We start from the raw sequence: 26,193 nt of genomic DNA, 5'->3' as shown, positions 1-26,193 counted from the left end.
ATAACTTAATATAATTTTACTAAACTACTGAAAGTCAACACAGGGCGACTCAGGGCTGAAATGTTTATCATTAATTAAATTGAAATGGGCTACTGATATAAAGTCCAAGATACACTATCAACTCTCTTAAGACCTAGTTTAAGGTTAACTTATGAAAATAAATAATATATCAATGCGACATTATGAATTAATATTTTGAATCCATTCAAATATTTTTATTTGAACATAGTAAAAAAAAATGTATTCAAATGCTGATAAAATTTATCTCTAATTTCAATATTTGACTAAATCTGGCATCGGCCTGAAATAACATTCTTATAATTCCCTTATTATCCCTATGTGATGCCCATCTTTGTGCATTATATAATTTTATTTTTATTTTTGCGAAAAAAGTAATAATCCAAAAGCTTTTTTCATTCATTGACCCTGATATTTTGTCTAATGTGTGAAACTAATTAAATTCACTATTCTTCACGGTATTCACAACATCGTACTTATTGTGATAAACATTCCATGGAAGCCTCCCACTGCGTTCACGTGTAAAAACCTCGGACCTTTATTCCCACGCACCATTGAACCCTTTGGTCGCAGCTGTTTTTTCCGCAGCTATATAGGAAATTATTTTCGCAGCACCCTCCAAAAACTGATTAGTAAAAAAGAGCACGGCAAAATGTTCGCTGCCTTTCATTTTAATTTCCTACTGCAAACTACGGGCAGCGAACTTTTCCAATCTATTGGCAAAACTTTTTGGAAGCAAAATCTAACCGACCGTATGTGTTAATGGGAAATTTAAGTAAATGGGAAACTTTGTCTTTCACTTGTATAAATATATATAATTGATTCCTCATTTATTAAAAAAAATTGCTGCGTTTGACAGTGATCCCTCAAGGCTTTAATCTTGAATCCTTTGAAAAATATTTAAAATAAATTAAATGAAGTCAAAAACTTATATACTCGTCATATTGCATTAGCCATTTACGCTATGTAGACAAGTTGTTCTTTATTTTTTGTTTATTTAAATCGTTCCTTCTTTGTTAAATGAAATCTATTTGATAAAAAATAATTGCCTTAGGAAATAATTTCCACAAGAACTGACATTTCCTGGCTTTACACATGAAGTTAACTTAAGCGGGAATGTGCTCTTTGGGGATCTAATTAATTGGATGACTTCATTGCAAACTCGGAATTGAATGAAAGTTAGTATAATGGAATGACTGTCTTATCTGCCCTTGACACACAATTCTTGTATTCACAAACATATACCGTCAGAATGGAAAGCAGATGCGGAAAGCAAATTTAATTAACGATAGTCAATACAAAAGCACCAAGCAATACAAACTCAAAAGAAAACTCCTTAATTTGATCATCTTCAATTATAGGAATTATATGTCACAATTTACTTTTGTTATAACGCTGTGAAATTATTTATATTTTCTTAGTTTTTACTCGCGAAGCTGAAATTACATATTATTATCCTTGCTGAGTTGCGTGATTTGCAAAGCCACGTATGATATTTGTTCATATTAATATGCTAATTGGTGACTGAATGCATTCGCTGCTTTGATTTGACTGAGCAAATAATTTGGTGAACGCGTTTGTTGTACAAATAGTGTCGGACAAGCCATGATGCATAATTAATTTTCAGGTGGATCGGCCAATAATTAACTATAATCAACAACAATCCCAAAACTCTGCTGCTACCAGACTCAAAGGGACAACATGCAATTTCCATAATAATATTTTAGAGCTCACTGAAAATACAAGAGATTGAATTTAAATAAATAAAGACCAAAATAATACTCATGTCTGATTTCCATATTTGAATCTTATAATTTCATTGAAAAAATTTTTATTTTTCAGCCTAAAATAAGCTCTGAACTTCCTACGTCAAAATAAATTAATAATTTTTACCATAAAGCTCACTTTATTTATATTTTTAAAGCCGCTTTTCTGGAAAGGGAAAAGCTAAATATTAGGTTTTTGTGATCAAAAAATTCATGTGGGATTTATGATTGTGAAATTGAAACAGCTTTTCCCCATTGAGTAATTATTTCTCGAGAATTTATTGTTTTCCTGCTGCTATTTAGTTATAGGAAAACAAAGCACGCATCTTCTTTCTATAACTAAACACTACCAGGAAAACAAAATTAGGTTTAGCTGCAATTCATTACTTTTTTTAAAGTATTCAATCAAATTTAATTAAAAATTGCAATTAGATTGATATAAACAATTTTATAATAATCTAAAAAAATAAATAATTAACAATTGATTTATTTTGTAAAGAAATAATTTTTAAGTGAATTCATACTTGCTTTGAATTATGAAAGCTTTAAGGACTCCTTTTTGACATAGTCATATCAAGCCTTTACAACAATGGTTTGTTAAATTTCCAATAATTGCTCAAAGTGGCTTCTATTGTTGTAAAGACTTGTTTTGACTATGTCAATAAGGTGTCCTTAATGATTTTGTGAAATTCTTTTTTTATTAAACTGCTAACATAAGCATATAATGAGCTCCAAAAATTCTGATTGTTCGCGAACCGAGAGTAATATTCCATTGTTTAAGCCGCTTGGTTACAATCCCTTCCGTGTTATTAATGTGGCGTCAAGTCAGGAGTTTTGCACTAATGAATGAAAACGACTCGCAAAAGCACCCTTCATTTCCTCAATCCCGGCAAGCGCATTTTCATTGTTTCTACCTGCCACTCAACAGATTGCTGCTCTCACTTTTGTATTAGGGAAAGCTTGCCATACCAAAGCAGGAATGCAACAGATTAATCTTTTCTAGTGTAAAATTTTTCAATTATTTACTTGACCATATAACGAATCTGAAATGCGTAAGGTATTTTGCGGATTAGAGCTAAATTAATTCTGCTCAATTATCTTTTTCAGTTGTCGGATGACGAAAGGACCCTTTTTAAATATTTTTAGGCTGTATGTGTTTGGCAGGGCCATTAAGAAAGTTGATAAACTAATTATATTGAATGTATGGATGATGTATTTGGGCAGAGAACGCCCGGTGATACATTAATAAAAAAAATTGCAACTAAACTATGCCAAGGGTTGAAAACTGAGGAAAAACAAAATGTGTATTTCTCCTGTGTATAATTTTCGATATCAATTTTGCTTTTTTCTGCCATGGAACGTTTTTTGAATCATGAAAGAGGAAAGAGCTATCTCATCATGAAATGAGATTTTTCTCTCTTATTTAAATAAGCTGTTTTTATTTTTCAACAAACAGCCAGCAACCAGATTCGGCTACTAACCGCAGACCAATTACACGATGAAGCTGTTAAGAAACAACTTTCCTAACAAGGAAAAGCCCGGTTCAGAAATAAACATGGTTAAAGACTAATGAGTAGAGAAGAAAAACAAAAAGTTTTGCTTCTCAAGCGCCAATTTCTTCAACAAAATTAAAGCTCAAACAGTTTCGAAAAAAAAAATCATTTTATATTCAAAATACCAAAACTTTAGAACGTTTTTTAAGGCCAGGGTAAGTCAAAGTTTTCTTGGCCAGTGCCTTTTATTTGTGGTGCAGAAGGCACCAGCTAATATTTTTTTCAATGATATAAAATGAGACTGTTTTTAAATTCCATTGATTAAAAGTTTGAAGACGCAAATTAAATTAAAACTATTTTTTTTTTTAAATTCAGTAAATCAAAAAATTTTATTTAAAAAAAGCACACACACCTTTTCTTTGGATTATTGTCTGTTCATGAAAGGATAAATAAATATAGTTTTCTGCTAATATCAAAACCACTCCTACAGAAAGAAAGCAAGCAGGAAATAATGAAGTAAGAACTTTGGCCATAAATTTTTGTTATCTTCGTGAACATAAAAACTTTTTAATATCTCTCTTGTTTTCCTACTTTTTAAACAAGCCTTTACAAGCCATGACGTTCAAAATGAATATAATTAAATGAAAACCTGGTTGGTTCTGTAAAAAAAGGGAAATTAATTTGGATCTCAATGTCAACCCTTGCATTAAAGGAATTCGTTTGAAAGGGTCACAATAAAAATTCTGGGAAATGAAAATAGCTTGCCCGCTTGAGGCCGTCCGTTGAAAAGGAATACATGCTTGCCATTCTTATTGTCTGTTGCGTGTGGTGGAGCGGAGAGCGGCCGCTGTGTTTGGCCCCAGCGACGGGTTTTTCGCGCAAGCCCTCGCAGCAAAGGGTGCGCCGCGCACCTAAGGGGGTAGAAGGGGTGGCATCCAGACTCCGAGGGCAGCAGTCGCTGAATCCTCATCATCCACTAAACTTGGTCCTGCGTTCGACAACGCATCCTCACAATCAGTGCTCCCATCTTTGCCAGTTTTGGTGTAAATATTATTAGAATGGCGGACTCTGAAATTTTCACCGATCTGGGTAAGAAAAAAATAAGTTTAAATGAGCAGAAATTTTTGCCAATGAGTTGTTTTCCATGTGTTTGTTGATTGTTTGGGTCTAAAATTTTGTTTATCAAAAAAATTAGAATTTTGGAAAGTCCAAAATTTAAATTCATAACTTAAGGGCTCTATACTGTGTACGAAGATTGACTGAGTTTTTTTCGTCACTCATTTTACAATTTTTACTAGAGAATTGTAATTCTAAGCGATAACTTTAGAATTAAAAAAAAATATTATTCATTTCAATTAATTTTAATAAGTTATTAAATATCTTTCATTATAAATAATATTTTGTGCCTACTGGATTCAAAATTGATGTAGCTGGAATTCCTCTCTTTGTGAAAATGTGCAGATTAATTAAGTTTAAGCAGATTATGTAACCCGTCAGCCATGATCAAGACAAGACTTTAAATTTTCCTATTGTGTCAAGCTTTTAGCAAACAAATGAAAGGAAAATAAAAATGAGCTATTTTATATGCGCTTGTTTTAGGTGGGAGCTTTTAAAGATTTATTTTATTTAGTTGCAAAGTCCTATTTGAGATATCAGGCATTAGCTGTTCAAATACATAACTTATTTATTCAAAAACCCAAAGCTGATTTGCAATTTAAAAGAAGGAAACTAAGTTGATGAACAGTGAAGTAATTCAACCTGGAACACATGCGAGATAATACATCAAATTTTTCAATCCAATCATTTTGGAGGATTGGATGGCAGCAAATAAAGTTAAATCAATTCATAAAAAATACCCAAGATATATTTTTTTGTACTTATCAAAGATTTAGATTAATAAGGATCTGCAATGAATAAATTTGAAAGGAGTCCAAACTTTAGATAAATTGTTAAAAGTTTTTGCAGACAAGATCAAACTTATTAATTTGAAAGGAAATTTCTCACTGTGAGCTGAATTGTATTCATCATTTCTGCATTTTTAATATCTGGGGATTCGCAACTTTATCGCAGGCCTTCATATATTATGAAAAAGTTTTTAAAACGTAGGATCAAGAAGCGAGATAATTATTTCTTTCGCTGCTTCCTGTCAAATAAGTAAAGAACTTTCTTGCAGCCGCTCTTTTCCTTACGTTAATGAGGAGAAGATGCAAACTTTATATCAACTCAGCATTTTTCAGTGATATGATTTTATAGAATTTTCTGAATTTTTATTCCATTCCAAAAACATGACAACTTTCCCGGCAGCAGTCGAGCTGGGCTTTAAATTCAGAGCCTGGCTTGGCAGGAAAAGCTGTTTTAAAAAACATCGCTGGCAGTTTTTTATCTGCGAATTCCATTAAGCCGTGCGCCTGAGTGTATAATTCCGACTGCGAAATCTGCTTCATTCGATTTTGTATTAAAAATACACACAAGCAAGATATTATTTGCGCTTCATCGATCCTTTAATCTCCGAAAATGATAAAAAAAAGTTGAATGCTTTGATTTGGTTTCATTGTCGGCAGGTGTTCCTTTTTCACTGAATGACAGAGTCAATTATTCACGTCGCACTTTGTTGATCGCTCGCAAGTGCGTCAAACGCAATCAGGCGCGGACCTTGACAGTGCAAAGGCCATCGACTGGGGCTCGGCACTCAATCGCCTCTCTGCCGATCCTATCTTGATGCGAATAAACTCATTTTATCAGACGGACACCTGCAGCGAATTTCTCATGCTTTGCAAATAGACGGTAGCAGAAATAAAAGACTTCGAAGAAAGGCACCGGTAAAATAAATAAGCAGGCTTTCTTTGAGTGAGAGGCTTTTAGTTCTGGGCTTGTGCGTGGGTTGATTGAAAGCGCTTTTTACTTCTTTTCATCAATTGATGCTTGGGATTTTGAGTTTTTAAATTCTGCTCACAAATGAAAAATTAAATAAAATCAGGCGAATTGATTAAAATTAAATTAAGCACTTCTTTTGTTCATTTTTTCCTCACTATGCTGTGAAATGAAATTAAGAGAGGGGAAAATAATAATTTATTTTCTGAAACAATAAACAACTCACAAAAACCCATCGAGGAAAAGCCGATTTTAAATCCAAATCACCACGGGAAATAATAAATTTAACATTAGAAATGAACGCTTGAAATTTATAAAGATTGAAAACTTTAAAATCGTTTATAAATTATATGGAATAATTTCAATTGCGAATATTTCTGAAAATGTATCAAAATTTGCTGTTTTTTTTAATAAAAATTAAAAAATTTCATTGTAGAAATTCGTCGAATAGAAACAGCTCCAAATTTTTTATATTTATCAAACAAATTTACTCATATCTTTTAGAAAAAGGAGATTGCAAAATTTTTTCAAAGCCTTAATAAATTCCCCATACAGTTTAATTTTCTTAAGCATCAAATTATATTAAAACTGAATTCTGTCAAAGACGTGGGTTTAATTTCCAGAATTGCTTTTACAAGGAACAAAACGGAATAAAAAATTTCAATTAGTGCGTTTCTCCAGAAAAGAAATTAAAAAAATCACTATCTTTCAGCTCTTTCAATTATAACTGGAGTGGAAATGGGCATTCACAAAGCTTTCTGGAGAAAATAAATTTCCTCTCTCATGAAAAGACGAGCAAAATTATTTCTCTCCAACTAAATGAAAAGCATCAACCTGACCTGCTCGATTATTTTTAGCTCAAAACGCGTGTTTTTAAACTGCGCTTTGTCTGTTGTGCGTGAATACGTGACGCAGATCTGTCATTTTTGCGAACATAATCCTTAACGCTCTTCTAGAACGGAAAGAGTCTTTGCAATTTCTTTGCTATAAAAACACTTTTGTTCGAAGAGATAAAGTCTGTCTGTTTTTCTTATAAGCAAAATGCTTTTGCTTATCCTTTTGTCTGAAGTGCAGAAAAAAATCCTTTGAAAACGTGGAAAGGTGTGTTGTTGGAATTAAATGAAAGTGGCAAGTAGACGTTTTTTTCCCCCGAATTCGCGGCATGGCTTCTTCCCACCTCCGCGCTGTACACAAAGGGGTCTCTGTAATTACCTCTATTATTTAAACTCGAGAGCGAGCAAGACCACTCCTTTTCTTTTCTAAGGATTTTATGTAAAAAAAAGAAGCCGTTTGCGTCATTAGGGCTAACACGATTTTTTCCTTCTTTTGCGGAAAAAAGAGTATTTGTGCGGCTGATGTGATGGGGATAAGAGCGCAGCCATTGTGCCCCACGCTGAATCTTCTGGCCACAGAGGAAGTGTCAGTGGGGGATATAGACGATGGCCACCAGGACCGATACCAGATAGACACCCTTTAACAAAGTCCTGTCTTGTGTCAAACACTCGCAGCACGATCGTATAGAAACTTGATTGGATGAGGGTCGCGGGGATGCTCTGCTTCTTTATCCATCAGTGGCCAGCGGGGATTATCATGTCAACTTCTGTGCGAGTGCACGCTGCAGATTAATTGAAATTGAAATAAAAAGCACGGAAATTAGGAAACAAGATTTGAAAAAAAAGAGTGAAGGGATGGAATAATTGTAAATAAAAAACGTTGAAATAACACCTAAAGCGATTTTCATACTTCCGCTTTTAAAAATTTCCAAGTGCCCAAAAGGCTTTTCAAATATTTTTACAGTGGATCAGGGGATGTGTTCAATGTTATTCTAGTATCATAAAAATAACTATTTTAATAATTTTTTTCTCTGTTTGAATTTTTACGCCTTTGTATATCAAAATAATTTTACAGAATTTGATTTTAATATATTTTTTTTTTAATTTAATTAATGCAATATATAATATGTGACATGATTTTTAATTGTTAACAAAAAGTAACGATTCGGGGAAAAGCAATCTTCATGTTTAAACATAAACTAGCTTGATCGTGATGCATAACAAAATTTCTCCTCTTGATAATCTAAACTATTGAAAAACTGGTAAAAACCAATCTCCTTTGAAGAGGAAATTTAAATTTCTATGGTAGACACTAATTATAAATTGGGCGTCTCTCCCCAAAAAGTAAATAGGAAATCTAATAAATTTCTTTTCAATTGCAAATTATGAATTTGAATTTAATTGAAAATGAACCATGAAATTGAAACATTAATTCGTTGTGTGTAATTTATTAACATTGCAGTATCAACCGAAGCTCCACCATTTTATCCAGACTGGAATTTTTCAACCCTGAACGAAAACCAAACCGCGCTCATCCAGCTCGAAAATGCAACGGAGCTTCCGCTGGACATGCGTTTCAACGAGGGCCACGCGCTCTCCGTTATTGTCTACAGCATCCTATTCATCATCTCTGCCACTGGCAATCTCACTGTTTTGTGTTTGCTGTTGCAACGCAGACGGGGGGCCAGATCGAGAATCAACACCATGCTGTTGCATTTGGCCATTGCTGACCTGCTGGTAAGCTTTCTTTATTAAATTAATTTTTTTCCTCATAAATGCAAAAATAATTTTTTTATTTTATGTTTAGAAATGGAAAAGTTTCACTTTTTTACTGTTCAGACTAAAGACTAAGGGCTCCAATTTTTGTTGAAAATTGCGCATTTTAAGTCGTTTAAAAGCTAAAAAGTTTCTATGGCAAGTTAACTTTTCAAAATTATAAAAGTTGAATATAATTAATGGTATTTAATGTTTTTGTTAATTTATAACTGCACTGCAAAGACGACAAGGCAACTTCATTTGACAGAAAATTTTGCTTTACAAAAATCATTTGCCTCGAGTTTGTGATAAAATTTAGAAGAAAATATGCATAAAAATTCCATAAAAATACCACAAAATAATCCCAAAATATAAAAAAGTTTGAGACTAGATCAATAAAAGTTGTTTTTCACTGCGAAACCAAAAGTAAATTTTAAATAATTATATTTATTACAAGCCTACTCTAATAACATTTTAATACTGATTATAATTGTATCTTCTGGGCATACAAGACAGAATAAGGGTGCAATTTTTGAGCTCTAGGGAATTTTTTGAATGTTGAGGTTTATGCAAATGGCATACCCGACTCGCATTCAAATGAGCACTCAGCAAGTTTGTGCCGCTCTACAAGTTTTGAAACCACTTACTCTGCTGTAAAAAAGTGGAGCTCCTCGTGGTCTATTGAAATTGCTTTGAAGCGTCATTTGCAAGAAGTGAACTTGAAGCTACAAATTACGATCCAATTGTTGAGGAGATACAATATAGTGATCCTCCCTGGCTTCTCAGCATTCCAATACTGACTGCTCGGAAATGGGCCCCGAGATCTGCGACACAAGGGTGCACGCTATCTTCCATTTCAAGGGTTCTTTGACGGAGTTGGAAGTTAGAAGAAGGGAAAAATATTTTCGGGGATATTGATTCCGGCACAAAAACCTTTTGGAAAGAATGTCGCTTTTGTATTGTGCCAAAATATTTAAACTGGAAAACGTGCTTTCTCCCTGTTGAACTTTTTATTTATTTTATTCAAAAACAACATAGCTAAAGCAATTATGGTCACGGGCTGCAACTCTTGTCGTTAATTAATAATAAATAAAATGAGTGTTTAATCCCTTAACACTAGCAAATTCAAGCATAATTTATAAATTATTATGAAGAGCAAACGCTTTCCTCTCACAACTATTGCTGGACTATTGAATGAACCGAATGAACTATCAGTCGATAAATACATTTTGTATATTATCTTTATCGCTTACTTTGCCAACCATACTCCGCATAAAGGGGGGGGGGGGTATTTTTTTTTATAAAAAAAGTTTGAAATATAATAGAGTTTGGAAAATCGTGTATTCAGTTAAGTTAAATGAAAATTAATTGATAAAAAAAAAAAAAAGCCTAGAAAATATTTGAATTTAACAAATTTGATTTAAACGTTGGATGAAAAATCTGTTGTCAAATTGTCAAATACACTGACATACATCTATAGTTGTTGTATTCAATTTCTCTCCCAATCTTATGAAAATTGTTTTTTCTGCACTTTCTCTTCCTTTGTAAAATATTTTAATTTCCTATGCTTCATTTCACTTCTATTCAAATGCTGCTAAAAACACTGGACAATTAAAAAAGAACTCCTTCACTAGGAACGTGCAATATATAATATTTTAATACAGATGCAGTCGTTCAGTACATACATCAGATGTAATAACGTCACATAAAAATAGCAAATGACTTAAAATATGAGTTGCGTGGCAAGCGGACTAAACCCACTGAAGAATTAGCAGTGGAAGCAAATGGAGAAAGAGCACTTTAATTTTGGCAGATTTACGGCGGCGGCGACAGCTGTGAAAAGACCTTTTTCCGCCGGCTCATTCCATCAGCCGGTGCTGGCGCTTTGGGATAATATATGTCTTGCCTTTTCTTTTCCCGCCGCACCTTTAGCACTTTGCGAATTGAACTAGTGTTTTTTGACGCCGCATGCATTTTAAATTCGCATAAATACTATGACGCATGTATGCTCTGTGTGCAGGTGACGTTTTTGTTGATGCCCATGGAAATCGCTTGGGCCATCACGGTACAATGGAAGGGCGGCGACGCCATGTGCAGAATAATGGCATTTTTCCGCACATTCGGCCTCTTCCTCTCCAGCTTTGTGCTCGTCTGCATCAGCCTTGACAGGTGAGTGAGGGAGGTTTTTGTTTGCCGATTTCCACAGCGACGTCCACCCTTGTGCTTTTGATTGATGCTCCTCGTTCTATCTCTCTACGTATTCCGTCTGGACTCGCGAGATAGCAAAATCAGTGAGCATCCAGCAAATTGGCACACGAATATAGCTTTGAGCGACGCGAAGTTTGAAATTTTCCTATTTTTTGGCTCAAGTTCTGATCTTTTTCTTGTTAAATACATAATTCTCCCCGTGAAGAGTTTTATTTTTTAGGTAATTTAAAAAACAAATTAAGAACAAAAATCTTACATAATAAAAAAAATTAGATGAAATAAAACGGACAAGCACAAACAGGATTGTTTTTGATACACCAGGATCCTCCACAATTCTTTTCAAAATGAGCTTTCTGCGAATGAATAATAAATGTGCGGTTCTTTCTCATTACTTTCATGAGAGTCTGCAACATTCGCAACAAGAGTTTTAATATTAAAAACTCCCAGTTGCGCCAGTTGAGGATTTTTTGACCCTGTTTTTCTTTACTAAAGAAAAAAATGAATAATTTCTGCTGGTTACCGCCTGTTGGAAAAAAGGCTCCATTCCTAAAAAATGAGCTTGTTTTTTATTCGCTTGTGGCTGCTCGTCTAAAATACATTTTGCTTTTTAACGGAATCGGGCGTTAATGCATCACCCATACTTTACGAAAATGATTTTTGCTAACCAATTTATTATTTAGTTTAATGAAGCATTTTTTACCTTTGTTTTCAGAATTCGCATTATTAAAGAATACAGCTTTTTGATTGCGCTTTAAGAAAAAATTGTGTTTAAAGCCGAATTTAAACAATCAAACGCTAAAACTTGATTTAAAAAAAAATGAGTATAATTTCAAATTTCTTCTTATAGAATTTTGCATAATGATGTTTCCCACAGTTTTTAACAAAAATAAATTTGGGATTCGTCGGTTCTACAGCAAAACATAAAAATCAATAATGCTCTTCCCCCAAGCTAATTTTACATTATGTTGTGCGGACTCTCTATTTAATCATTAAAGCTGCAAACCCCTAATATGAGCATGGCATCACGGACCCAATTACAAAAATTTCTCAACATCAGAAATACAAATTAAAAAGTTCAAAATGCATGCAAATTTTAATTAATACAGAAATCTAAATTTCTTTGAATTATTGATTGTTCTTGTAAAAGCTGCTGCTTTTTAAAAACGCCATATTTTCCATAATCGTTGTCAATTGAGGGAACAAAATTTTGGCACTTGGCCAGCTCATACTGGCAGCACTTCAGTTCACATGGAAGCTAACAACACATGCAAACAATCAGATTATTTGCAGCATTGTTTGGTTTCAACCCATTACTGTTCCATATACCCACGGAAAAGCTATAAATAATGACCGAAAACATTGTATGCATGGCAGAGTGAAAATTTGTTCGATTCCTCTTTAACAACAATGGCGGGCACGAAGTTTTTGAAAAATTTATACACGCGCGTGCTAATTTGAATGGATTCTTTTGTTTTTACTGGATTGAATGCTAAAAGGTCGCGACCAAAACTTTCCTCACCTGCTTTTTACGAGAAATCTTTGTAAATGGCTTTCAATTCCTGCAGCGAATAATGCTAACAGTGCCATATTGTCGCAAATATATATTTATGTGTGCATTTTGGGGAAGTTGACAATGAGAAGGGTACTTTTCTGTTGCTAGCTGTACTTTGCTCTCAAGAACCCACGAGAGCGTGAAAGCTTTCGTGCCTAAGTGAAGGCAATATGCTAATGTTGCAGGTACTTTGCCGTGCTGAGACCCATGAGCCTGATGGCTGTTGACAAACGCGGCAAAATCATGCTTTCTGCAGCCTGGACCGCCTCCGTCGTCTGCAGTTTTCCGCAGGTACGATGTCACGTCTACAAATATCAGGAGAGCTCACGTCTAAATGTCTGAAAGCCTCTAAATGAGGGTAGGGGTTTTCAGTACCATGAATAAGGATAAACCCCTTTTTGATTTACGGCTTTTTGTTGAAAATGGTTTCCCAAAAGCAATTACAATGGAAGGCCCAGAGTATATCCAAAGTTTTTTCTTGTTTATGTCATTTTCTTTCAATAAAATTGTTTTCAATTATTATTTCATAATCATTCAGATACAACATTTTGATTGCTCAAAAAATTTTCTGCAAATATTATCATTTGCACCTACATTATATTATTTTAAAATTATCCTCTAGAACCTTTCTAAAACCTTCTGATTGGCCCATAGAAAATTAGGACTTTTGTGATTTCAAATCCCTTGTTGTTTGATAATGTGATGCAATACAAACGTGTAGGGCCTCAAATAAACACACTTTCCTTTTTGCTTCCAGATAATAATTTTCCACGTTGAGCCGCATCCAAAACACACCTGGTATCAACAGTGCGTCACGTTCAACGCATTTCCTTCTGAAAGACATGAAATCGCCTACGCTGCTTTTGGAATGATCATGATGTACGGTCTGCCGCTTGTGGTGATTCTCTTCTCCTACGCTTCCATAATCGCCGAAATCTTCAGACGGACCCGGGATCTTGACAACGGCAAGTATAATTTTACATAAAATAATATCTTTTTCATGCAAAAAAGAGCCCCTAGTATATTCGCGCTGTAGTCTGCTACCCTAAGATATGAAACTGTAAAACGGTCTTTTTTTACAAAGAATTTTTAATTTCATGATTTTAAATGTGATTGTTGTATTTTTAGAGTTTAAAAAACTCATTTTTATAGTAATTTTTACTCGAATTATAATTTTAAGTTAGTTTCGTATTTTACGTCCTCGAGGCTGGAAATTGGAGAATGTGAAGTGGCATTTCTACATTATTAACTTCTTCTGTCAAAGCAATTATATTATGCACTAAATCTTAATAATTCAAATGAGTAAAAGGTCAAAATTCAATCAGGAGTCAAATTTGCGAAAATGTATTTTACAGTTCTGTTATTTCAAGGTTAAAGGAAACGTTTCCTCTTATACATTATCGTTTTTGTATTTTACAATGTGTCTCCCTGCCAATTTCATACTATTCCAAGAAGAAAATGTAAAAAAAAAAATTGAATAATTTGATCAATTGTATGAGACTAATTGAATTTCAATTTTCCATATTGCAGGAATATTAAGCAAATAATTAATTAGAAATTTTGCATTAATTGGAAATTTGCCTTGCAAAAGTTTCAAAATTGATGCAACTATTTTAATGATAAGCCAAATTTTGGTTAATTATTGCCTTATATTCAATGGAATAAATATCAGAAGTTGAAAAAAAAACTTTCAATTCGTGAAATAATCATAATTATTGATGTCATTGTTCATTTTTACAATTGTTTAAATAGTTTTAACAGGAGGCATTGAATTTAAACAGAAAATAAGTACAATTTTCGTTGGGTTGCTGTTTGTCATTTAATTTATCTCTTTTTTCTCTCAAACGTGCCTCTAATAATGTAAGGGATATTTATCATTTAAGAGTTACAGGCTGCCTCAACATCGCGTTTATTACTCTAATTGGTAGTGAGTCGTTTCTAAATCGGATTTGCAGCATCCCTAACGGCGCTTTCATTATGTTGCCTTCCAGGCCGGGCGGTTTAATATTATGGGATTTATATAAATTTAGCTGAGGATTACAGCATAGCATTGGCTAGGGACTCGGGCGAGTTTCAAATTTCGCTTACTTGCACTTTCCTGATGGGCATTATCATTCCACACAGTATTCTGGGTCTTTTGTTTACAAATATAACATAAGGCCTTTTGTCCAGTTTGATAATATTTATTCTTGTTGTTTAAAAAAAGTGTATAATTCACTTAAATAACTTTTAATGCAATTTGAAATATTAAAAAGAAATAAGAAAAGTTAGGTTGGGCTTTTTTGTCGCCCTCAGTAAAATTTATATTTTAATTTTATTTAGTTGGCTTATCTTGGTCCTTGTTGACATCGTTGAATATTTGCTTTAAACGCGGTGGGCAAGAAACCATAATCGGACTGTGGCCTTAATGCAAAAACTTAATTACGCAGGGTAGAAGCCCGCCTGTGGTGTATATCGCTCTTCGCAACACATTTGAATGAGAAACTCGATAAACGCGCGAGCGACGAGAGCAAGGGCGAGTTTCTCAAAGAAAGTGAGTGCGGCGTGTTGCTGCAGAACTTTTTGTGCGCATCCCTGGGGTTCAGATTTACATTAATTCAATTCCGCCGCAACAGGAACCGACGAAATTTATTATCATTCCCAGTGGATTCGCGTGCTCCAAGGAGGCACGTCGTGTGTGAATACGGAACAAGATAAATAGCTCGCGCGTTCGACTCAAGTGTTATACGTTGACACTCAAATTAAGCTAATGCGCCTCCTTATTTATTGCTCACAGTCAGCCCGCAGCCATGGAAAATGCGAGTTTCCTCGTGCATTCGCAGCACGTTCTGCTGCTTTTGAGATTACGACATTGGCAACGAAAATATAATTACTATGTAAAGACGGTTCTGAGTTCATCTGCACTTGATTTGTTTCCCAATGCCTAGGGGAACTTGCTGTTTCTGAGCATCAAGGTGGAATTGTGGTTTAAATTATACAGAAATTTACGGCTCCGAAATTTATAGTTGCAAGTTTAAAATGCTCGCATGCCCAATAAGCTGAAATACATAATTTATGATAAGATATGAGCGCAACAACAGTGTATTGAATGGAGAATAAATAAATAAAACAACCGAGTAAAGCTCAAAATGTACGTACATACATATTTAAAAATAACTTTTTAATTAAGCAAAGTGGATTTCATGCGTTAATATTAAGCCTAACATGGTATAATATTTAATTCTATTTTTCTGTCTCTACAGCTTTTAATTCATTATTGTGAGATATTGAATTTATGAATGGTTTATTTTGGCAGAGAATACCTGGTACTACATTAATAAACATGATTGAAACTGAAATCAGCACAAATATAATTATATTATAATGTCAAATATTTTCAAAGATCAATATTGCTTCATGTAGGTGATTTAAATTTGACTCTCCTGTATAATGAAAACCGTTGGGGTTGTTTGATTACAGAGCAGGAAATAATGTTAAATTTCATATATTTTTATCAAATGAAATCACACCAGCACACGAAACTAATCAAACAATTGTGATCTGGACTGATGTTTTCACGTAACATACAAACCATACAAAACAGATTAAAATATATTATCATTTTTTTTACTCTTTAAATCTGCAACGCAAATTTCCTCGCGAATTGTGATTTTTTATTTACCATTTGTCAGTAATGCTTTAATCGCCCAACGAAAATCATAAATCAAATATTCCGTTTCATACCTCACAAAATATAACGTTAATCAGAAAAATTCAGATAGCGGAAACCATGGAGCAGTTTTATGAGGTAAATGCATATTTTTCCTCGTTCAATGCGCAAAATTTCAACTGTATCAATTAAACAGAGGCAAAAATCGTTTTTTGAGAATATTCAGCAAATTACGTGTTCAACTGTTCATTGACGTGCCGCGGGCATCAGCGATAACCAATTTAAAACTCAATTTCTGTGAACGCCAAAGGCATACAGGTTTTAATATTTTCGTGGGCGTAGCTGAACTTTTGGTTTGGTTATGGTGCTTTAACGGGAACTGACGGCGCAGCGTTAAAATTTGAAATCAGGCCTATATGCGAGCCTTTGATCGAGAAGTTATGAAAGATAATTTGAAAAGCTTATTATTTGAGGGTGCCCTAAAGACCACAATAATGAACTCATATTTGCAGCCCAAACCTTTTGATTAAAAATTTTGATAAAACAAGATAATTGATTTATATTTGTAATTTTTCTAGATGTAGACAGAATCCGACGCTCAAGTCTTGGCTACCTCGGCAAAGCGAAAATCCGCACGCTCAAAATGACCATCATCATTGTGGTGGTGTTTTTCGTTTGCTGGACACCGTATTACGTCATGTGTCTCTGGTAAGTCCCTAGAGTTTGTGGTTTGCAGCACCCTATCGATGCTCTCACCACACGCACGACCCAAAAGCACGCCACCAATTTCTCCTCTTCCATTGAATTCGGATGAATTATCGCTTGTTTGCTGCGCTAAATGGGTCCTCTTGTCGTTGATTGCACACACGGGCCCCCATTTCTCCAACATGGGAAGCGTCGTTATTATTTGCACCGATGGCGCTCCCGTCCTTGTTAATTACACCAAATTTGAGACCCCTCTTACTTTCAGCGCAGTGTTGCTAAAAGGGAGATGATTTTTGAAAATATCAGGCTTGGCACAAATTTAATGAACTAAATGAGTCTTCCTCGCCATCTATGTAATGAGATGAGGGGAGAATAAAATATAATTTACATAATTAATTTTACTGTCAATAGGCTATTATTATTGTAAATTTTCTAAAAAAAAACTTTAAAGGTCTAAAAATTTTCAGACAAATAAAATTCCATTGTTGAGGTTCTGATTTTTGTAATGTAAAATAAGTTTAAGAAAATTATTTACACATAAATGTGTGCATTTATCATTTATCTGAAATTTCCAAAGCAGCAAACCAACTTTATAAAATGCATTTGAATCAGTGGGTTGAGATCCGTGAGCATTCTTAAATTTTGTCAATTTCTACAAGGTTTCAAGGTCCATCAAGTTTGAGCAAACGATCAGAAAGCACTTTGATTAAAAGCTCATTTAAATAAGGGAGGATTTCAGTGTTTGCATTTGGCTCTCAGTAAACGCAAACAGAGAGGAGTAAATTATTATCAGAGGGATGGTAGAATTGAACATGAACTGCTTTCCGCGCGAGTTTCCTGCGAGCAATCAGCACGGAAGTGCTTTAGGAAGCTCTACATTTGCGAGAATATCCAGCAAAATATCGACCAAAAAACGCTTAGTTGGCATGCAGTGAAATCAAGCGCAAAACTCGGGCAGAGAGAAGAAAACAAAATCAGGAAATTATTATGTAATAAACTCCGCCTGGGTGAAATTCCACATCACAAAAGGGGTCGTGTTGCTGGATGGAAGAGCAATAAAGGATTTTTTCGCGCCTTATTGGTTTTTTATACCTTAAAATTGCTCAAAAGAGGAGTTGCATGGATAGATGAACATCATCAAATTATTTGCTATAGCAGAAGAGTGCGGCTGTCTGATTTTAATGATTTTGTTGCTTCTTGTTTAATTTTCCTGAAAGAGCTTTGGCAACGTGGGTTTTGGTGATGTTTTGAAACACCTGACTCTTCTAATTAGAGCATTTTAGGGTCGTTTTTTTGCTCTGCATTACCGCTTTGCACTTTGTTCCTTCAAAGAGCGCTTCCCACATATTTCTGAGAATATCCTTTTGAAAATAGTAATGATGGTCTTGTAACCAGCCTGGAAAATTTTAAGGCAAGCTGCTCTTATTATTGAATTTAGCAAACTGTTTAATACTGAAAAATAGAGTTGAGACTGATTTCGACTGCTTTACCTTCACTCTTTTGTAATTAATCATTTTAATTTGTTTTAAATTCACACTTTTACTTGTATCAATGAGTATTTAAGGCAATCAATGGAACAAAATAATTCTAGAAAAGAAATGATCAAAAGATCTCTACTGAATGTTTGGGGTAATAATTTTTTTTTCATATTCATTATACTTCAATCCAAATGACGCAATTCGCAAAAATTAATTTTGGGGTGAATTTGAAGCGGAAAAAAATATTTTTTCCCTGATGATAATGAATAATTCATAAATACAAATTACCTATATTTTAGTAAATATTTTCATACTCAATTTCTTCTCTAATATTTGTTAATAATTCAATCATTTATAGATAAAACTGCATTGTATTTGATCTTTTCTGATAATTTGTTATTCCTATACAATCCATGGGTCTCAAAATTATAAATTTAATGATTATTATGAATGATTTTCTCATTTCACTGCGTGATGTAATGTTTTGCTTTTCTTTCAACCTTTAAATATTTTTTTCTATAATTCAACAATAAAATTGTAATCATAAATTATGATCACATTTCACATTTTTCCTTTCTTTTGTTGTTGTTTGGCAGGTACTGGTATGACCGCAACTCGGCTGCAGAGCTGGACCAGCGCATCCAGAAGGGGCTGTTTTTGTTTGCGGTGACCAACTCGTGTATGAACCCGATCGTGTACGGCGCCTTCAACATCCGAGTAAGACGCGCCGCGCAGGTGAGCAGCAGCCAGAGACTGCGACAGCCCGACACCATGACCACTTCAGGTGTGCCGCAGTCCCGCCTCGCATGCACCGCCCTTTCGCGAACAAGAGTAATTTAAACTCTATTTATTCCCTTTGCTCCACAACAAATTACGCTCCACTAAATCTAAATGATGGTTTTTTTTATATTGAGGTTAAGTCAGGAGTAATGAACTGTGCATGTTTTTTTTTTACTTGGCCCAAATCAAAATCAAATACTCTGAATAGATCTAATTGTTTATTATTGCTGCGATAAAAATTGCAAGGTGGATAATGTTAGTCTAGGCCAGGACAGGCTTTTGTATCACACAATATTTGTTTTAAATGAAAAAAAAGGAAAACTTAATTTTTTCAAACTTTTTTTTAAAAAAAAAAATGACTATGCTGTCAAGATTAATAATTAGGACAGTTGTGCTTATATTATATATCTTTATTTTACGTAGCCAAGAGAAAACTAATTTTGTTTCCAATTTTGGATTAGAGTAACAAAAATTGTAGGCTAAATTGACTAGATTTTTCAGATTTAATGGAAATTTCGGAACTCCATAATATTCAGAGAGGTAACTCGTTAATTTTTTTGGTTCACTGTTCCTTCAGTGCTACGTCTCCCACTGTTTACTTAACAATAATTTGGTGAATTCAAGTTATTTCCAAATTTTTTTCTGAGAGTAAAATTTTACTAATTATTGTTTGTTTAATGGTTCATGGGCTATGTACACGAGTTATTGGAATCCCTCCCCACTATTCTAAAAGCATTTTAAGTTTGACTAATATTTTATTTACATCGGTCTGCATAAATATAAATATCTGCTCTCTCTCCCACTTCTAATTTACAGAATGATACAAATTTTTGGCAGGAATGTACCAAACGCTTTTTGTAAAGCCAACGCTTGTTCATACCTGCCGACTCATTCCTCAATTTTTCATTCTGCTAGGCGAAAAACACGCAAACCAACAACATTGCTGGAACAATATATAGGAGCAAAATCTGACCGCCAAAATGTTGAGCTTCCGGCACCACTTTCGCGAATTTAAATTTATATATGCGTGAAATCGACATTTGTGTGAGCTGGTTTTTGTTGCTGCCACTCTTTTTTTGCACTGAAAAAATTCCCAACCATATCGATAGTCGGGCCTGCTTTCAATTTGCATTTTGCTGGCTAATTAGCGTTGGGCGTACCAGTTCGCTTCAAATTTCACTTTTTTGCAGACCGTTTATGTGCATGTATTGCAAACCATCAACATAATCACAACATTAAAGTCCTTACGTTTGCATGGGCTGAGCAAATAAATGCTTTGATAAAGATTCAGATGTGTATTGGCCATTTTCCTACAATGAATATATTGAAAAGATGCAAAACACTAAAAGAGAAAATATTGTAAATTTGATACTTGGTACAGCTAGGGATATGAAATTACTGAAATTGGTTACACAAACGTTTATTGGAATATCAATGAGAAATTTCTGCCCAAAAACGTCATTCGCAAATTCAAATATATAAAAATAGAAAAGATAACTTTGGCTTTGGAGCGTGCACTTTCGCACCTAAACAGAAAAAATAATTGAATTTTAAATTATCATAGGCACAAAAACATATTGCACAGTGGCAACGCAACATTTTTTAACCAACCTTTCACAAAAGTAAAAAAGTTTATTGGTTTAAAGGCTGCTTTATTTTACCTATCAACCAATATAAATAAAAAACTTGACAAAGATATATATTTAGGAAACCAGTTAGTTCTACTTTTTTTGGCAGTGGCAGTGTTTGGTATTATAGGGTGATAAGAAAACGATAAAAAAAAGTATTTTTAAAAAAGCAACCAGATTCATTATTTCCTTCCTTTATTCTTTCAGAAACGGTTTCACACCGTACAAGATTTTGTCCGCTTGAGCACTCACTTTTACTTATTGCTCGCACTCTGGCTGGCAAAAGTTTTAATGTGGAAATTTTCGCGTACGTGACGTCAAATCTGATCGATCTTTTCTAGAATGTCGATACCAATCGGTAGAAAAGCTGCTAACCCCCAATGAAGTTCAATTCCCGTTGGTCTTTTCCATCAAGATATTGCCCATGGCTGCAAAAAGAGAGATTTTTTCCTTCTCATATCAAAACTACCTCGCTTGAACTCATAAAAGTTTTTCAGAGCTTCACAAAGTACAAAAATATAATAACTAGACTGTTGGAAAAAAGTCTCCTTGAATTAAATTTTTTATTCACTCTAAATATTCCTCTAGCAACGGATCTTTTGAAATGATGTTTTTATATGTCAGACTTAATATTCTGATTTAAGAATACATATTTTGTCCAAAAAAAAGTACAATAAGAAGTAAACCAAAGTAAATAACAAGTTAAATGGAGACCTTCATTAAAAACTTCAAGTATTTAATATTTTAAATTTCAAAATATATAAATGGTTAAAAATTATTGTGTTTTACCAAGGATATTTTCAATAGATATTCAGAAATTTGAGTTTAGAATTAAAGTCTTTTATAACCAGAATCATAATATCCAATTAGAATAATTGAATGGTACGATATAAATACGAAAAATAAAGAAAACATACAACGGAGTCTAGAGGGTTACATTCATGTTGTGAGCTGCATTGAAAAGCGGATTTTCCTCAAAGGGTATTTGTGAGTGGCTTGTTACTTTGGCAGAAAATTGTTTTCACAAAATAATAATGCTCCCAGGCACTCATAAAATACCCGTTAAGGAAAAATCTCGTATTAAATTTTTACCTCAGCATGAAATTAAAAAACATTCCTTATTTTATTATAATGGTTTTTGTTGTTAACGAATTAAAAAGAAATTTGTTGCAAATGATTGTTTTTATTTTGCATCGCAATGGTGTGTCTGTTGCAGAAGCTGCAGGGGGACGGCAATGGAGCCCGTGGGCGAGCCGAGGGGCACCTGGGCGAGGCGGGGTGTCTCGGGACTTGGAGGAACGACGGAGGCCGTCACGCTCGGCAGGGCCATCACCGCTGTGGCGGCGCCCGGCGCCGCCCAAGGGGCCAGCGCTTCACGGCCTCACCAGCAGCAATCGTCGCCTACGGAGCAGCAGCAGCAGCGGACCAGCCTTTGACCCCTGGGATCACCTGACCCCCTGCCCTTCGGCAACCAGACTGTAAAAACGGCGACGCCACCGTTGTCATTGAAACATCGTTTAATGTGCCGTGAGTTTTTTCCTGCCATTGTATCAACCACAAAAACCAAAAACAAATGAGATCAAAATGGTGAGTTGAAACGATTTTTTTAGACATTATTTTTCATTTTGGGTTTAAGTATGTTTGTTAAATGCCGGTCATTATAAAAATTTTACAAGTATAATTTTTTATTCTAAAATTCATTGCGTCCAAAAAAGATTTTTCGCGAATCATGAAATATTTAATCTCTAATCAATTGGAAGGCTTCTTAATGCTCAGTTGTTAAAGTGATTTGCATTAAATTAAATTAAAAATTGTATTTACCGAATTATGGACTTTGGAAAAAAAACTATTTTTCAGCCACTAACTTCCGACAAAGATACTCTATATTTTTGTTGATTTATATTTATCCTAAAAGGAATGGAGAATGGAAAAAAATATATGTATTGAATGAATGGGTATTGAAAATTTCTATTTTGTTTAATAATAGTAAATTGTAATATTTATATCTAAATTTCCATGTAATTTATTACAATATTATTTCCATAAGTTTTAAAAATGGGAGCTAATGAAAAATGGCAGCCCAGCATGTAAATATTTTCAAGTTAATTATTATAATTAAAGAAAATAGTAATTGATTAAATATTTGAGAGTTTACACGCTAAAATGAACAATTGTTTTTATTGCGGGCTGATTGAGAGACAAAATTACGGCCCTAAACTAGAAATGGGAAGAGTGAGTTAATATTCCCGAGTTTAATACGGCACTGATGTGCCTATTGTAAATGGTCTCCTCTATAGCCTGGAGGTAAGGCAGAGAGAGATTGAGGAATTATTGTATTAAACAAACAATATCACATTTGTACAATATAGAGTAAGAGGATCAAAGCGAATTTTCTTTATCAACAAAGGAAGAAAATAGTCATTCAAACACAGCTGGAAGAATCAATTTATTACTCTAGATTTCAATTTCCTCTAATCTTCATTATCTTTGTACAAACTTAAACAGAAACAAAAAAGCAAACCAAGTATTTTTCTGTGGATCGAGATCTCTTTGAAGAATTAAGATAGTATAATTATCTTCTTCGTTACATGGGAGAGATAAATGTAATTTTGTGCTTTAGTATAGCATCACATCAGTGTTCTCTGCATTTTAAACTTCTCATTCAGGGTAAATTGGGATCGATATGTCAAAACAAAGAATGACGCAATCAATGTAAATCTAATGTAATATAATTATTCATGTAAAAGGGCTCATATTCATTAGAAAATTTAGAAGAAAAAGTCTGTATGCTCAAGAATTAATCACTTTCTGTCGCTGGCTGTAGAAATTTATTTTTTAGATATTAATTGGTCTTGTGAAACTACATTATAAATGCAATATATTTTGAAGCTTACGAAAACTTTATTATTTACATTCGCCATAGAACCGCATAGAACAGTAAAAATTTAGCGCTGCCCATCTTTGGAGCGTAATGAATTTTTTCTCCTGATTGTTTAATTATTATTATTATTATTATTATTATATATTGGCATTTATTTATTTATTTATTTTTCCTTAGGAAAAGGAATTGAAATTGCTAAAAATCTCCTGATGTTCATAACAGTATGATTATTTTGTCTCTTTTGTTGTGAAAAAAATCGTGGGCTTTTCATTAATGCACTGGACAAAAAAGCTCATTTTTTTCTTTTCGCACAAAAGCAGCGCTTTGCAAGAGAAAATTAAAAAAAAAAAAACTTTGCAGTGTGACGTGTTATCATTTCGGTGTGAGTTTGTAATTTCATTTCACAAAACCTACAACTAAATCAAATTTTAAATTTTATGAGGGTGACGAGGTCATGCAATGAAAAATGAGACCAAAAGGGGTTCTGCTTTATCTGTAGTGTACTGTTTAAAAAAAAAGGGGAATGTATTTCGCAGATGTTTTAGAGTCAGGGTTCAGTCAATTCCTGAGCATTTTAGTCCTCACCATATCTAATGTCTGTTACGTATCAAATTTTTGTGTGCTCAATTCGGATATAAATAAAAAAATATCTATTGTTATATTGTTAAAAATATAAATATATTATGATGAAGTGGAAATAAACAGTTTGTTTATGTGATGTTCCACGCACTATTTTTATTCTACCGCTCACTCAATATCCTATTATTAAACATTAACCTTTCATTTTTATTTCCCAAATAGCTCTTTGATTCAATAAAAAAATTCATAAAACTATAAATAAAAATTTTTTTATTTAAAATATACAAACACGTGAAAAGGTTCAATGTGGGTGGCATCGAACTATTCAAACGAATATTATATTTATAATATATTATATATATATATATATATATATATATATATATATATATATATATATATATATATATATATATATATATATATATATATATAATATTTCACATGAAAATGTGTCCCCAAGTCCACTAAAAAAGCTGTAACGGTAGCCACGTTACCGAGTAGGCCTATACTTTATATTATTTTATTATTTAAAAAGTATAATATACTAATTGAGCCTTCAGTGTATTTTATATAAAAAATTATTAAAAGTAAAGGCAGGGAAGTAGCCAGTGTGTATAACCAATTATATTTAACTAAATTATAATAATCATATAATTTTAATACTTTTATTACCTTGTTAATAGACACAAACCTTCAAATTAAAATATTATTATTTTCATTACTTAAACAACTATATAAACACCAATGCCCAAGTCAAAACTATGGCAGTATATTTACGCTCCTCGTGAAAACACGTTTAGCTCAAAACGCAAACATGACTATAATTAGCAAATAATTTGAGAAATCAGCAGTTGTTATTGACTCAAAAGATATGCCAGCCTTTATCAACATAGGTCATATTGCTGCTTCAGCTCAAATTTCAAACTTCATCAGGCTGTGATTCTCAGCTTTCCTCTTTACATAAGTTGCTTAAAACAATCGTAAACGTCGGAAGGGGAATTCCAAATTCACGCCAAGTATTTCGATAATCCAATAATTCATCATGACGATCTCCTCTACCCACTCACTAAATCTCATAACTTAATGCGCATGAAAGTAATTTTATTTCCTTTTTAATTATTTCTTCTTAAATAATGGACTGCGCATTTTAAAGGAGGTTAAAAAATAAGTAAATTATTTAAAATTTAAAAAAAAATCAATATGAAATCGGCTTTTTTATTATGTCAATATACATAAAATTATCAGATTTTTTAGGGTAAAAATTAATTTTGACATTTCAGATGGGCTTTTACTGACGAAATGACACAATGTCAAAATAAATTTTTGAAAACTAGCGAAATGATCAATTTTTAATATGAGTTTGAAATATACTCCCCCCCCCCCCCAAGACTTGCTAATGAAACCAAACTTTGCTACAAATTGTGAAGGACAAAGGGTGACAGAGAGGAAGAAAGCTGAGAACCAAATCAAGTAAAAGTATTGTGTGTCACGACGTCTTCATTGGCTGATATTCTGTCCAATTTATCTTCACTTGTCGAAAGTGACAAACGAGGAATGCTCTCTCATATTGTCGGAGCCGCATAGTGTAAAAAAATTCAGTCGCAGAGTGTCCAACGAACGGGAGAGTGGATTTGCTAATGTACAGGTGCTGAATAATAATTTTCATAATATGGGACTTCCTATAATTAGGTTATTATTAACACTATTGTCATTGTTGAATGCAAACGCCACTATGCATAATCTATGCGTATATTCTAGAGTGCCTTGCAAATTAGAATTCATTAGTAGATTTGAGATATCGTGCAATTGCAATTTGCTCAAAAACATGATGAAAATTAACAAGCTTTTAATTCAACTTGTCAAAGAAAGGGCAATTAAAATTAGTAATCAAAATGTTTTTAGAGAATTTCAGACGTTATATGTTAAGAAAAGATTGAAATCTCTTACAAAGTGAGAGAAAAACTTAATAATTAAAAATTGTGCAGCGAGGCTTG

The 26,193-nt window shown here is 33.5% G+C and overlaps 1 protein-coding gene across 4 annotated transcripts in view; it reads left to right on the top strand.

Moving 5' to 3' along the window:
* LOC132203100 (adipokinetic hormone/corazonin-related peptide receptor variant I-like) overlaps positions 1 to 24,335 on the top strand; it is a 65,707-nt gene extending 41,372 nt beyond the window's left edge. The window contains exons 1-8 of one of the 4 annotated variants that reach the window (XM_059630577.1): positions 4,260 to 4,366; positions 8,444 to 8,718; positions 10,757 to 10,905; positions 12,682 to 12,787; positions 13,254 to 13,461; positions 16,724 to 16,853; positions 18,925 to 19,063; positions 21,953 to 24,335. In XM_059630577.1, the coding sequence (XP_059486560.1) occupies positions 4,336 to 4,366; positions 8,444 to 8,718; positions 10,757 to 10,905; positions 12,682 to 12,787; positions 13,254 to 13,461; positions 16,724 to 16,853; positions 18,925 to 19,063; positions 21,953 to 22,189 (1,275 nt within the window). In that variant the 5' untranslated portion in view covers positions 4,260 to 4,335 and the 3' untranslated portion in view covers positions 22,190 to 24,335. Of the gene's footprint in view, positions 1 to 4,259; positions 4,367 to 8,443; positions 8,719 to 10,756; positions 10,906 to 12,681; positions 12,788 to 13,253; positions 13,462 to 16,723; positions 16,854 to 18,924; positions 19,160 to 21,952 lie in introns of those variants that run through there. The other 3 variants (XM_059630576.1, XM_059630575.1, XM_059630578.1) reach the window with 3 other exon arrangements.
* Positions 24,336 to 26,193: the final 1,858 nt, after the last annotated feature.

The sequence above is a fragment of the Neocloeon triangulifer genome, unplaced genomic scaffold (genome assembly GCF_031216515.1).
Source record: "Neocloeon triangulifer isolate White Clay Creek 2 clone unplaced genomic scaffold, ASM3121651v1 ptg000017l, whole genome shotgun sequence".
Taxonomy (NCBI): Eukaryota; Metazoa; Arthropoda; class Insecta; order Ephemeroptera; family Baetidae; genus Neocloeon; species Neocloeon triangulifer.
This window is presented reverse-complemented; position numbering and strand designations above follow the sequence as displayed.